The 15,000-nt window shown below is 35.5% G+C and overlaps 1 protein-coding gene across 1 annotated transcript in view; it reads right to left on the bottom strand.

The window, feature by feature from the left end:
- Nucleotides 1-15,000, bottom strand: part of LOC137637298 (receptor-type tyrosine-protein phosphatase epsilon-like) — a 39,110-nt gene that overhangs the window by 8,821 nt on the left and 15,289 nt on the right. Inside the window, exons 11-20 of the mRNA XM_068369542.1 lie at nucleotides 14,739-14,950; nucleotides 12,639-12,726; nucleotides 11,499-11,575; nucleotides 8,342-8,485; nucleotides 7,433-7,516; nucleotides 6,780-6,833; nucleotides 6,082-6,206; nucleotides 3,695-3,830; nucleotides 2,015-2,164; nucleotides 1,625-1,715 (exon numbers count right to left, since the gene is read on the bottom strand). Coding sequence (XP_068225643.1) covers nucleotides 1,625-1,715; nucleotides 2,015-2,164; nucleotides 3,695-3,830; nucleotides 6,082-6,206; nucleotides 6,780-6,833; nucleotides 7,433-7,516; nucleotides 8,342-8,485; nucleotides 11,499-11,575; nucleotides 12,639-12,726; nucleotides 14,739-14,950 — 1,161 coding nt within the window. The remainder of the gene's footprint in view (nucleotides 1-1,624; nucleotides 1,716-2,014; nucleotides 2,165-3,694; nucleotides 3,831-6,081; nucleotides 6,207-6,779; nucleotides 6,834-7,432; nucleotides 7,517-8,341; nucleotides 8,486-11,498; nucleotides 11,576-12,638; nucleotides 12,727-14,738; nucleotides 14,951-15,000) is intronic.

A 15,000-nucleotide genomic window follows, 5' to 3' on the forward strand; every position in this document is an offset into this window, starting at 1 on the left:
GATGTTCCTTGTTGTCTGGCCACAACTTAATTCATAGGAAATTAAAAATTTATCAGTAATTATCAGAGAAATATTCAGAAAATAATCGTTACTTTAATTACATATGGGGGTCACATGTTTATTGGTGAGATAATCGAGTAATTAAACAGTTATTTGATTTAATTTTCAATTACCTTTTTTATGAAACTAAAATATAATTAATATATTTCATGGTATGACATGTATCGTTTGTAAAAACTACGTAGAATAACGACATTGTTACATTTCGAAAGGCATAATAACGCAACTTCTCTATCTCCCTCCCTTACACCGTAGCGAGTTTTACTTTACCGCCAATAGATGGCATCAGAGGCACCTTGTTCAAACTAATATAGTCAATTATTTGAAGACCACGTGTGTCCAAAAAGTGGGGTAGGAAGGTAGAGGCTAGAGAACTGGTAACTGGTAAATTGTCCAACGATCGTTTCCTTATTAGGAATGAACATTTTTATCAGAAAATGATGTGAATTTTTCATATGATATCGGAAGCAACCTGAGTTTACTTATGAAAGTGTTAAGTATTTCCTTTCTTCATCAGAACACATGGATGGTAAGTCATTTCCCCGTACAAGTGACCAAAATTAACAATCATCAGGATAGTTAGGGTTGTTGGGACGAGTTTGGGACAGCGCTGCCAAATGGAATTTCCTTGAATGGAGAATATCATTATTCATTAATGATTCTAATAATTTAAGGAGTGATAGTTATACGCCAGAAGATGCATGACTATGGTATAATTTGATGTTCTTATAATCAGCGTAATTAACATAGGCAAATCTAATAATGAAAAAGAAAAGGGTCATATTTCTGTGCCTTCGCCAACGCCTGACTGTGTTGGGAAATCCACCTGTGAATTTGTGTTTGTTAATAAGGGCGTTCCAGAGTGTAAATCAGTTAGAAAATAAACCTTATGATCATTCCCTTTGTAAATGTATGCATGTCAGTAAAGCTGTTTCTTGGTTCAATATTGGTTAAAAGAATCCATTAAGCATATATACATTTCCTGTATGTACAAACGTGTGTAATATTTCTTTGCATAATAAACGCTCCAAGAAGAGGTCCATTGGCGGACGAAACTGTAGAGCATTTCTACATATACACAACTTTCAATTTTCCTCATGTAGACTACCATATATTGAGTTATCTTCGTGCTGAGGAAGATTACATCTATAATACATGTATATGTATATATATATATATATATATATATATATATATATATATATATATATATATATATATATATATATATATATATATATGTATGTATATATATACACATATATGCATACACACACACTTATATATATATATATATATATATATATATATATATATATATATATATATATATATATATATATATATATATATAAGCTCATTTCATTAACACTGTACATATATCTGTTGAATTCAGGCATCTGTTCTGAGACTTGAGATCAACACATCAGAACATACGCCGTCAGAGACTTTACAAACTTTGGCCCCCATACCCGAAAAAACGCTTCTACGTCCCTGTTATAATAATAATAATAATAATAATAATAATAATAATAATAATAATCTATATCTGAATTCAACTCACGTGGCAGAATATTTGGGTCACGGTTCAGATGAGACACTTCTGGACGTTTAGCCAATGTGTATGAGTGATCATTTGGCAGTTGCTTTAATTCCTGAAAAATAATAAAAGAATTTTTTTTTCAAGCATTATATTACGTGTTGACAAATAATCAAGATATACCGTAGTATTGTGGCCCATTAAGTACTTCATTAAATTAATATTGCTATTAGATTTTAGTTATAAGAATATATCTAAACGGAAAATTACATATTGTAATGCCATCTTACTGACCATCAACATTAGGCTACACATATAGGCGACCAGGCCTTCAAATCCATCTCTTTTCAGATAGTTGAAATGTAGCAAGTGCTATTTCACTTTATTATGGATTCTCTTTGATTATAAACTCACTTGAAACTGTTGTTGGATTCTGGACATGTTGGTATTATTATGACACACTCGCAGCTCCAGCAAGGCTTCTGGAAACTCCTGGCATGTGTAGCGAATCTGCTTCTCGCAGAGGAGCTCTCGCAAGACTGAGTGTGCAAACTTGTACTGTTCCTGAGATATAGAAGAAAGACGAGAAATAGCTCAGGTAATGCTACAGTCTGATGTTCTGCAGTGGCTGAAGAAGGAAATGTATGAATGGACATATGTTCTGCAGTGGTTGAAGAAGGAAATGTATGAATGGGCATAACATGTTCTGCAGTGGTTGAAGAAGGAAATGTATAAATGGGGATATTATGTTCTGCAGTGGTTGAAGAAGGATATGTATGAATGGGCATATGTTCTGCAGTGGTTGAAGAAGTAAATGTATGAATGGGGATATGTTCTGTAGTGGTTGAAGAAGGAAATGTATGAATGGGCATATATTCTGCAGTGGTTGAAGAAGGAAATGTATGAATGGACATAACATGTTCTGCAGTGGTTGAAGAAGGAAATGTATGAATGGGCATAATATGTTCTGCAGTGGTTCAAAAAGGAAATGTATGAATGGGGATATGTTCTGTAGTGGTTGAAGAAGGAAATGGATGAATGGGCATAATATGTTCTGCAGTGGTTCAAGAAGGAAATGTATGAATGGGCATAACATGTTCTGCAGTGGTTGAAGAAGGAAATGTATGAATGGGCATATGTTCTGTAGTGGTTGAAGAAGGAAATGTATGAATGGGCATATGTTCTGTAGTGGTTGAAGAATGAAATGTATGAATGGGGATATGTTCTGCAGTGGTTGAAGAAGGAAATGTATGAATGGACATATGTTCTGCAGTGGTTGAAGAAGGAAATGTATGAATGGACGTATGTTCTGCAGTGGTTGAAGTAGGAAATGTATGAATGGGCATAATATGTTCTGCAGTGGTTGAAGAAGGAAATGTATGAATGGGCATAACATGTTCTGCAGTGGTTGAAGAAGGAAATGTATGAATGGATATAATATGTTCTGCAGTGGTTGAAGAAGGAAATGTATGAATGGATATAATATGTTCTGCAGTGGTTGAAGAAGGAAATGTATGAATGGGCATATGTTCTGCAGTGGTTGAAGAAGGAAATGTATGAATGGGCATATGTTCTGCAGTGGTTGAAGAAGGAAATGTATGAATGGACATATGTTCTGCAGTGGTTGAAGAAGGAAATGTATGAATGGGGATATGTTCTGCAGTGGTTGAAGAAGGAAATGTATGGATGGGCATAATATGTTCTGCAGTGGTTGAAGAAGGAAATGTATGAATGGGCATATGTTCTGCAGTGGTTGAAAAAGGAAATGTATGAATGAACATATGTTCTGCAGTGGTTGAAGAAGGAAATATATGAATTGACATATTATAATACATACCAAATTCTGCTTCTATTCTTGCATGAAATTAACACTGTGCTGAACGTATGTGCGAGAAGGACATAAATAAAGCACGACGTGTCGTTGTTAATCATCATTATATAAGAAATAAATGTAATCATCAAATGCTTGTCGAAATGGAAGAGTATCCTTGAGTAGATCAACAGGAAATATGATTCTTAGCATGAAAACAAAACACAATTATATAAAATCTGTCTTAAATTTTTCTAGAAAATGTCAAGGTTTTCTCTGCTTACTGTATTTTCGATGAGTCTGGGTCTGCCATTTCGTAGCTTGACAAGAACTTCGTGAACATCCATGTACCCTGAATTGTTGAGCTGGTCCATAACTCCTAGGACTAGCAGAATGGCTCCTGTTCTTCCAACACCAGCGCTAGGAGGAGAGACAGTATATATATATATATATATATATATATATATATATATATATATATATATATATATATATATATATATATTTGTATGTGTGTGGGGTATATATATATATATATATATATATATATATATATATATATATATATATATATATATATATATATATATATATATATATGTGTGTGTGTGTGTGTGTGTGTGTGCGCGTGTGTGTGTGTGTGTTTGTGTTTAGGTAGGGAGCTGTATATAATTATATGTATATGTACATACATACATATATATATATATATATATATATATATATATATATATATATATATATATATATATATATATATATGCGTGGGTGAGTAATAAATTGAAAAACATCAAATTGCTAATTATTGTGTTTTTTAGTTCTTTTAAAACCTGGGAAGAAAGTTTCATCTCATTATGTAACTGCAAAACTGTTTATCATATAACAAAACCTTTGTAATACTCTGAACGTTCTTGAACTTCCAAGAAGATATTATATAGCGAAAGATATTAGCTTCAAAATACAAGAGATGCTGAAAGTTGGGCTCAAAATGAACATGGAAGTTGTATCCAATCATTGTCTCGAAGTGGAGGCATCTCTAGGAGTTTTTGTTACTGCCCAAGATGGAATAAAACTAGACACCGTTTCTACTTTTAGGTTGAGTTTTAGGACGAACTTGGGAGGAAGTTAACTGAATGTGTCTTCAGACTTCAAGATCGCTACGAAATTGAGATATTCTCGTCCTCAAAACGATAAGTATCGAAGGATTTTTATTCCAGGTATGACCAAATTGTGGGATGATCAATCTAATGAGGCAGTTGAATCGATGAGACTTCAAAAGTTCAAACTATAATCGAATGTTTATATGTTGAACAGGCTGACAGGAATCTCTCTTTATAGTTTATAAATGAAAGATCCAATCTAATCTTCATACTGTTTTTGAAATATTTTGTATTAATTTTTCATTACTTTTCTTATAGTTTTTTATTTCCTTTAATCACTGGGCTATTGTGTCGTGTTAGAGCCTTTGGGCTTTTAGCTTACTGCTTTTCCAACAGATTTTTAGCTTTTTAATAATAATATTTCTCATTACTTCTCTTATAGTTTATTTACTTATTTCCTTTAATCACTGGGCTATTGTGTCGTGTTAGAGCCTTTGGGCTTTTAGCTTACTGCTTTTCCAACAGATATTTAGCTTATTTAGTAATAATAATAATAATAATAATAATAATAACAAGTGAGCAAGTCCTGAACGCGGACATGGTCCTCGTAGAGGACATACCTCCGCCAAGGTGACCTAGAGCGCCATATGTCCTAGAATCATGAATTGATGTGACTTCGACCTTCACATGACCTTGACCTTCACGTGACCTTCAAGTGACCTTGACCTTCACGTGACCTTGACCTTCACATGACCTTGGCTTCAAGTGACCTTGATCTTCAAATGTACTTGACCTTCACGTGACCTTGACCTTCAGGTGACCTTGACCTTCACGTGACCTTGACCTTCACGTGACCTTGACCTTCAAGTGACCTGCTTGACTTTTGACCTTCAAGTGATCTTTGTTCATTTGCCACTGATACTTAATATGACATTGATATAATGCACCAATATGACCTTGACCTTTGACCTTTATAAATTTGAACATCACCCATGGGTTGCGCCTGGACTAGGACTTCCCTGTTGGCTTATGCAAAAGTCAGTGCTTTATTTCTGTCTCTTGATATGGCCACTTATGTCATAGTGACACCAGTGACCCCTGTGACCTTGACCTTGGGGTGACCTTGACTAAAATTTAATCAGTTCTTCCATACACATTGGGGAACTACTTGGCCAAGTTTGAAGTGATTCCGTGTAGAAATGTGGCCTCTACGTTGTCCACAGACAGACAGACAAACAAACAAACAAACAAACCGAACCGAAAACATAACCTCCTGGCGGAGGTAATAATAATAATAATAATAATAATAATAATAATAAGCAGGTGTTCCTCTATTTTCTCCCATCCGCGAAAAATCTTATTGCGCTCCGCGAAGAGCTTTAGCGACAACATAAGACTGGAACGAATGCATCCTATTGGCTTCTAAGCCTAGATCTCACTCTCAAATCATACACCAGGTTAACTGCTGTCCCTATCAATAAAAGCTTTAAATGGAGCCTAAAGTTAGGAGAAAAGAATAACGAGATACAGTAAATGAGAGCGAAACAAGAACCAGTGTCTGACCACCTTACCTGCAGTGGACGACAATCGGTCCGGTGAGAGGTTCTTCGCGGATGGAGTGAATCATTTGGGCCACGCCCCGAGGAGACTCAGGAACACCGTGATCTGGCCATGTGGTGAACTGGTAATGCTGGATCTAAATGGGTAATTCAATAGAGGGATTAGATATTAGTCGTTACTTGCTGAACCTCATTAGTTAGATTGAAATAAGGATTAAATATTGTTCTTGTTACCCATAAAGAGATGAAAATGGGGTCTAAGATAAATCTAAATTGAAGGGAGATCTAAGAAGCTATAAGGGATGAGATAACCCAATGTAAAATGATTATCCTAAGCAAAGAAGGAAATTAGCCTCTTACGATTTCAAGCACTGGTTAAGATGAGATAACCCATATTAAAATGATTATCCTAAGCAAAGAAGGGAATTAACCTCTTACGATTTCATGCACCGGTTAAGATGAGATAACCCACATTAAAATGATTATCCTAAGCAAAGAAGGAAATTGACCTCTTACAATTTCAAGCATAGGCTAAAATGAGATGTCTTACACAAAAATGATTATAGGAAGTCATGGTAGACAAAGTAAACATTAATGTACAAGAGCAGGAGAAATATTTCTCCAGATTTATCCGTCAAAGTAGAGGATTTTTCCAGCAAGAAAAAACATAAAAAACAGCTATTTTTGATAAATTACTTCTGCTTACAAACCTTTCTAGTTTGTTCATTATTGGTTACAGTCAAGATACGAATGATGAAGTCCGTCTGTTGAAAAAAAAATAATAAATTGCATTTAAAAAACTTTAGTTTCTAACTAGTTTCTTATTAAAAAGCAATAAATTTCAATTATAAAGAATAGTTTATCTATGCATATATAAATGTAATAATCAATAGTAATAGATTTATATATACATATACATATATCTCCATATGTATATATACATTTATACATATGTAAGTATGGTTATGTACATACACATAGTATATGCATAGACACACACCTGTATATATAAAAAGTAAATAGACATATATATATATATATATATATATATATGTGTGTGTGTATATATGAATATATATATATATATATATATATATATATATATATATATATATATATATATATATGTATATATATATATATATGCATACTCGCATATAGATATTATGAACATATGCTTGCATATACTGTACAATACACACACACACACACACACACACACACACACATATATATATATATATATATATATATATATATATATATATATATATATATATACATACACAGTGTATATACAGTAGATGTATATATTAATACACATATTAAATTTCTTGACAATAGAAATAGAAAATCCTCTCACCTTCGTTTCAGTAGAATCAAGTGTTATATCCATCCCGCCTTTTGAGATAGTTCCTTCCGAAGGCCAATACTCAGCGACTTTAACCTGCGAAGACTCAAAATGGTGTTATTGTTTCACGAATGTTAAAAAAAAAAAAAAAAAAAAAAAAAAATGGAAATTTAGTTTTTTGCCATCACCGCAGTGATATTGCAATAAGATTGTGTATTTATTATTATTATTATTATTATTATTATTATTATTATTATTATTATTATTATTATTATTATTATTATTATTATTTTTGTTATTATTATTATTATTATTTTTTTATTATTATTATTATTATTATTATTATTATTATTATTATTATTATTATTATTATTATTATCATTATTATTATTATTATTATTGTCTGTTTTGACGTTGTTACTGTTTTTATAATGATTTATTGTTAATGTATTCTCATCATTTATTTATTTCCTTATTTCCTTTCCTCACTGGGCTATTTTTCCCTATTGGAGCCCTTGGGCTTATAGCATCTTGTTTATTCAACTAGGGTTGTAGCTTGGGTAGTAATAATAATGATAATAATGATAATTATAATCTTATTATTATTATTATTATTATTATTATTATTATTATTATTATTATCTAAGCTACCTCCTTATCTGGAAAGGCTGGATGCTATAAGCCCAAGGGATCCAACAGGGAAAAATAGCCTAGTGAAGAGAGGAAATAAAGAAATAAACACTACAAGAGAAGTGATGAATAACTAAAACAACTTATTTCGCGAACAGTAACAACATTGAAATAAATCTTCCATGAATAAACGATAAGAAGAAATCTTTTTTCCTATAATTCTTACAAGCAAACACAAGCACCTATGCATGGCACTCAAATCTTTATTGCTTCAAGTGCGAACATCCTCACCTTTCCATTTTCGACGACATTTGCAATCATTACGATCATCTGAGATTTAGTATGCCAAACCATCCGCCAGAAATCGCCAGTGGTGTCTAGGTTGAAGTCCTTTGGGCCCTGGGCGGCTATATACGCCTTCGGGTTAAGGTGTCCCTGTTGCGAGAAAAAACAAGTTAAATGGAGTGAAGTTTATGAAGGAAAAAGGAAGGTAATTTAATTCCAAATGTTACAATGCCTACACTGTTAAAAATTAGCCGTAAAAACGGTAAATAATTACGCCTTCGGGTTAAGGTGGCCCTGTTGCGATAAAAACCAAGTTAGATGGAGTGAATTTTATGCAGGAAAAATGAAGGTAATTTAATTCCAAATGCTACAATGCCTACACTGTTAAAAATTTGCCGTAAAAACGGTAAAAATTTATGCCTTCGGGTTAAGGTGGCCCTGATGCGAGAAAAACCAAGTTAGATGGAGTGAATTTTATGAAGGAAAAATGAAGGTAATTTAATTCCAAATGTTACAATGCCTACACTGTTAAAAATTTGCCTTAAAAACGGTAAAAATTTACGCCTTCGGGTTAAGGTGGCCCTGATGCGAGAAAAACCAAATTAGATGGAGTGAATGTTATGTAGGAAAAATGAAGGTAATTTAATTCCAAATGTTACAATGCCTACACTGTTAAAAATTTGCCGTAAAAACGGTAAAAATTTACGCCTTCGGGTTAAGGTGGCCCTGTTGCGAGAAAAACAAAATTAGATGGAGTGAATTTTATGAAGGAAAAATGAAGGTAATTTAATTCCAAATGTTACAATGCCTACACTGTTAAAAATTTGCCGTAAAAACGGTAAAAATTTTCGCCTTCGGGTTAAGGTGGCCCTGATGCGAGAAAACCCAAATTAGATGGAGTGAATTTTATGCAGGAAAAATGAAGGTAATTTAATTCCAAATGTTACAATGCTTACACTGTTAAAAATTTGCCGTAAAAACGGTAAATATTTACGCCTTCGGGTTAAGGTGGCCCTGATGCGAGAAAAACCAAGTTTGATGGAGTGAAGGTTATGCAGGAAAAATGAAGGTAATTTAATTCCAAATGTTACAATGCCTACACTGTTAAAAAATTGCCGTAAAAACCGGTAAAAATTTATGCCTTTTGGTTAAGGTGGCCCTGATGCGAGAAAAACCAAGTTAAATGGAGTGAATTTTATGAAGGAAAAAGGAAGGTAATTTAATTCCAAATGTTACAATGCCTACACTGTTAAAAATTGGCCGTAAAAACGGTAAAAATTTATGCCTTCGAGTTAAGGTGGCCCTGATGCGAGAAAAACCTAGTTAGATGGAGTGAATTTTATGAAGGAAAAAGGAAGGTAATTTAATTCCAAATGTTACAATGCCTACACTGTTAAAAATTTGCCGTAAAAACAGTAAAAATTTATGCCTTCGAGTTAAGGTGGCCCTGATGCGATAAAAACCAAGTTAGATGGAGTGAATTTTATGAAGGAAAAATGAAGGCAATTTAATTCCAAATGTTACAATGCCTACACTGTTAAAAATTGCCGTAAAAACGGTAAAAATTTGCCGTAAAAACGGTAAAAATTTAAGCCTTCGGGTTAAGGTGACCCTGATGCGATAAAAATCAAGTTTGATGGAGTGAAGGTTATGCAGGAAAAATGAAGGCAATTTAATTCTAAATGTTACAATGCCTACACTGTTAAAAAAATTCCGTAAAAACAGTAAAAATTTACGCCTTCGAGTTAAGGTGGCCCTGATGCGAGAAAAACCAAGTTAGGTGGAGTGAAGGTTATGTAGGAAAAATGAAGGCAATTTAATTCTAAATGTTACAATGCCTACACTGTTAAAAATTTGCCGTAAAAAACTGTAAAAATCCTGGAATAAATACTGCCAGGCATTTACCGTTTCAAAAACGGATATATTGTGGTGAAGGAGTGATATTACAGTCACTAACATGTAAAATATAAGATAGTATGGAAAAATTACGGTCGCCTGTATTTTACGGAGAAAGGTATATTTTTTACGGAGAATTTCCGATTAAAATTACGGCTCTTTTTAACTATGTAATTACTTCTTATCTAATTGCAGCTATAGCTCTTTCGAAAAAAAATCTTTTGTAATCTCGATACAAATTAATTTCAAATGTTACTATACCTTTCCTACTTGAAGCTGAAGCTCTATAACCCTTTTACCCCCACCATTTTACCCCCACCATTTTACCCCCACCATTTTACCCCCACCATAAGGTTAAATTTCGAGCACATTTTGCTATATATATTTTTAAAATTGCTCTAACAGGCTTAATTTTTGTCCTAGAGAGGTCAGGTTGGTCTCATTCTTTTGGAAAATGCCTGAAGTTTCTCATAAAATTATAAAAAATATATAAAAATATGTAATTAACTGTGTTTTGCAAGAACGTACCGGTACGTCCTTTGGGGATGAAAGGGTTAAAAAAAAAGAATCTCTTACCATTTCTATACAATAGCTATAGCAGGACATACAGCTGAATACGTCTGGAAATATTAAAATCAACTGAATTTTGAGATTGTGTTTATTACAAAGGATGGCTGAGGCTAGAAACAGTGACATTGCCCTATCAAGCCAGACCAAGTTACGTATGATCATCGCCCAAGCCCCTCTCCACCCAAGCTAGGACCAAGGAGGGCCAGGCAATGGCTGCTGATGACTCAGCAGGTAGACCATATAGGCTCCCCCAAACACCCCATCCTTCGCTCACAAAGATGGTGAAGTTGCAGCGACCAAAGGAACTAACGAGTTTGAGCGGGACTCGAACCCCAGTCTGGTAATCATCAGGAAAGGACGCTACCACTAGGCCATCACAACACGATGAAGCGTCAACATCTCAATGGCTGGTGAATGCCAGACTGAGGTTCAAGTCCCGCTCATACTCGTTAGTTTCTTTGGTCACTGCAGCCTCACCCTCCTTGTGAGCTAAGGATGCGGGGTTTGGGGGAGCCTATAGGTCTATCTGCTGAGTCCTCAGCAGCCATTGCCTGATCCTCCTTGGTCTTAGCTTGAGTGGAGAGGAGGCTTGGGCGCCGATCATATGTGTATATGGTCAGTCTTCCTCAATATGGCAATGTCACCGTCCCTTGCCCCTGCCATTCATGAGCGGAAAACCAAACCAAACAGTACATACCTCAATGTAGTTTGCGTTGATGTAGTCTGAGAAGGGCATCTGGGGCAAACGGGGCAGCCTCACTCTCGTGTCATTATCTGTCGTGAAAAGAAAAGAAGAAAAGATGTTGAAACAGTTGCCAATGAACAAAGAAAGTTTAAGTACAAATTTCTTTTACAAGAGTGGAATTTCTGCAATTTTGTGTACGCTGTTAAAAATTTGCATTTAAAAACGGTAAATGCCTGGCAACATTTATTCCAGGATTTTTACCTTTAAAAAAAATTGATATATTGACGTAAAGGAGTTATATTACGGTCACCAACCCGTGATAGATAATAACAAAGTATGGTAAAATTGTGGTCGCCCATATTTTATTGAAATACGGCTGAGAACAGTATATTTTTACGGAGAATTTCCGTTTAAAATTACGGTTTTATTAACAGCGTAATTTGATTGCAAGGGTATTTTTATCACACGGGTATGGACTTCTAGAAAAAAAAATGGTGAGTTCCCTGTCACTGCATTGCCAATAGGAACTAAAATCAAAACCGTGAACGAATGAGGGAATGATGTTCTTTACGGAAAGCACAAATATAAAAGACATATCAGACAAGGTGTCCTCCAGTCAGGTTTCCTAAGGAGAGGATCAGATTCATTACTCTTGCAAAGGAACATAAGATGAGCTATTATATAATCTTCGTTATCTGTCCCACCGTTATCCTTAGGTTAAGGGGTCGGTTGACTGATGCGCCCTCTCCAATGCCTTTCATCAAACCTCTTCTCTCCATATCATCTTTCATCTTATCTCGCCATCTAATTCTCTGCCTCCATCTCGATCTTCTCCTTCTAACCAGTTCTTACTAAGCCCGCCTCACTCCCTCCCCGCCATCCATCTTGAACGCGTGCCCACACTATCTCAGTCGCGACACTCCTATCACCTCTGTAATCTTCACTACGCCTGCCATTCTCCTTATTTCCTCATTTCCTAATCTTTCAATCAGTATGAGTTATGATACACATTATATCATGAGCTATGATGTAATGTGTGTCTTCAAATATAGTTAGAAAGATTAGCTGATTGATTTGGAGTTTTCGGGCATCCTGACGTCGAAGCTAGCTAGAAAGAACAGGCTGAGACTGATTGATTGCTTCTTTACTTACAAGGCAGGTTGTTCGTGTATCGATTCTTCAGGCGGTTTTCGGGGTGTTCACTGTGAGAGCAGCTCTTCTCCAGGACCTTGGGAACGCTCTGAGGAGGAAGACATCCAGAGAAAAAGTTAGTAATGTTTCTTTATATTACAGATGTGTTGTGTATGAAGGATAAGGCTGTAGGTGTGATTGATGCAGTCAAGAGGAAGAACCAACTTACTGTAGCATTGCATGCTAAATTGGCACAGCAACCACAGACTTCTTTTATAAAAAAAGGTTTATAAATCTTTTCAGAATTTTACATAGATATGGTAAGTAATTTCCACCCAATTCCTTTATATTTTTTCATTTAATTATTCAGAATTGATTTTTTGCTTTAAAAAGATGGTGACGTAGGGTTTGTCATCACGTAAATGATTGAGAGCCAACAACTTACATTTATTCAGACAGTATTTATTACTTAAGAAGAAAGGACTCAGAAATACTTCATCGTACATTAATACTTACTTGTGTGTATTTTCTCATTTAAAAAGATATGTCATCTTAGGTATTCATTAGCAAAAATAAGTTATGAATGCCCGCTAAATTTTTGAGTGTTGAACCTAGGCAGACAACTTACTGATAGTAAAGTTAATGCAGAGAAAGAGAACTGACAAGAGCAGGTTAATATAGGATGTATTGACAATAAGAGACAGTGCCGTAAGAACTCATGACAAGGCCCCTAAGCTTCGAGCTTCCTTGGGGCCTTCGACATCCCTAAATCGAAGCTCTCCTCCAGTACAATTTATCACAATTATATTGCAAATTAAGTAAATAAAACGTAGTTTTAACATTTAACACTAAAAGAAAAAAATACCCTTAGTTTTGGTGAGCTCCTGCTCTTGCTAATACCCTGCTCATGCTGAACCCTTGCTCTTGCTGATCCCCTGCTCTTGCTGATCCCCTGCTCTTGCTGAGCTCCTTCTCTTGCTGATCCCCTGCTCTTCCTGAGCCCCTGCTCTTGCTAATCTCCTGCTCATGCTGAACCCTTGCTCTTGCTGATCCCCTGCTCATGCTGAGCCCTTTGTCTTGATGAGTCCCTGCTCTTGCTGAACCCTTGGTCTTGCTGATCCCCTGCTCTTGCTGAGCCCCTGCTTTTGCTGATCCCCTGCTCTTGCTGATCCCCTGCTCTTGCTGAGCTCCTGCTCTTGTTGATACCCTGCTCTTGCTGAGCCCCTGCTCTTGCTGATCCCCTGCTCTTGCTGAGCTCCTGTCTTGTTGATGCCCTGCTCTTGTTGATGCCCTGCTCTTGCGGAGCCCCTGCTCTTGCTGAGCTCCTGCTCTTGTTGATACCCTGCTCTTGCTGAGCCTCTGCTCTTGCTGAGCCCCTGCTCTTGCTGAGTTCCTGCTCTTGCTGATACCCTGCTCTTGCTGACCCCATGCTCATGCTGAGCCCCTGCTCTTGCTGATCCCCTGCTCTTGCTGAGCTCCTGTCTTGTTGATACCCTGCTCTTGTTGATGCCCTGCGCTTGCTGAGCCCCTGCTCTTGCTGATCCCTTGCTCTTGCTGAGCCCCTGCTCTTGCCGAGACTTTTGATTACCCTAACCTGTCTCATTGTCATTTCTTTACTTGTCTAGAATAACCTTTTGATGACCCCAAATATTATTTTATTTGTCTAGAATAACCTTTTGATAATCCCATTTTTCTTTATTTGTTTAGAAGAACTTATTGATAACTCCAACCTCTCTTTATGTGTCTAGAATATACTTTTGATAACCCCAACATTTCTTTACTTGTCTAAAACCACATTTTGATGACCCCAACATTTCTTTATCTGGATAGAACAACCTTTTTATAATCCCAATATATCTGTATTCTGTATTTGTCTAGAATAACCTTTGATATTCCCAACATTTCTTCATTTGTGTAAAACATTTTGATAATCCCAACATTTCTTCATTTGTGTAAAACATTTTGATAATCCCAACATTTCTTCATTTGTGTATAACATTTTGATAATCCCAAAATTTCTTCATTTGTGTAAAACATTTTGATAATCCCAACATTTCTTCATTTGTGTAAAACATTTTGATAATCCCAACATTTCTTTATTTGTCTAGATTTTCTACTTACATCGAACTCCATGTCTGTTTCTTTGGAGTGAATAGCTTTCAGAAGGTAGGGCTCAATGTTTTCAAAACGAATTCTTCCGTCCGTGTTGGAATGAATTTCCTCGTCTTCTATGGAACAAGGACCTTGTTCTAGAAGATCAGGATTGGGAGTTGACTTTCGAAGTGAAGAAGGTTTCCTTCGAAAACTAGCTTCTTTAGCTGGTAAGAAGCAGTCTGCAATTAGGTATGAAAGTGGGGATTCAGCAACCTAATAAAATGAAGCA

Source organism: Palaemon carinicauda, unplaced genomic scaffold, assembly GCF_036898095.1.
Source record: "Palaemon carinicauda isolate YSFRI2023 unplaced genomic scaffold, ASM3689809v2 scaffold64, whole genome shotgun sequence".
NCBI classification, from domain to species: domain Eukaryota; kingdom Metazoa; phylum Arthropoda; class Malacostraca; order Decapoda; family Palaemonidae; genus Palaemon; species Palaemon carinicauda.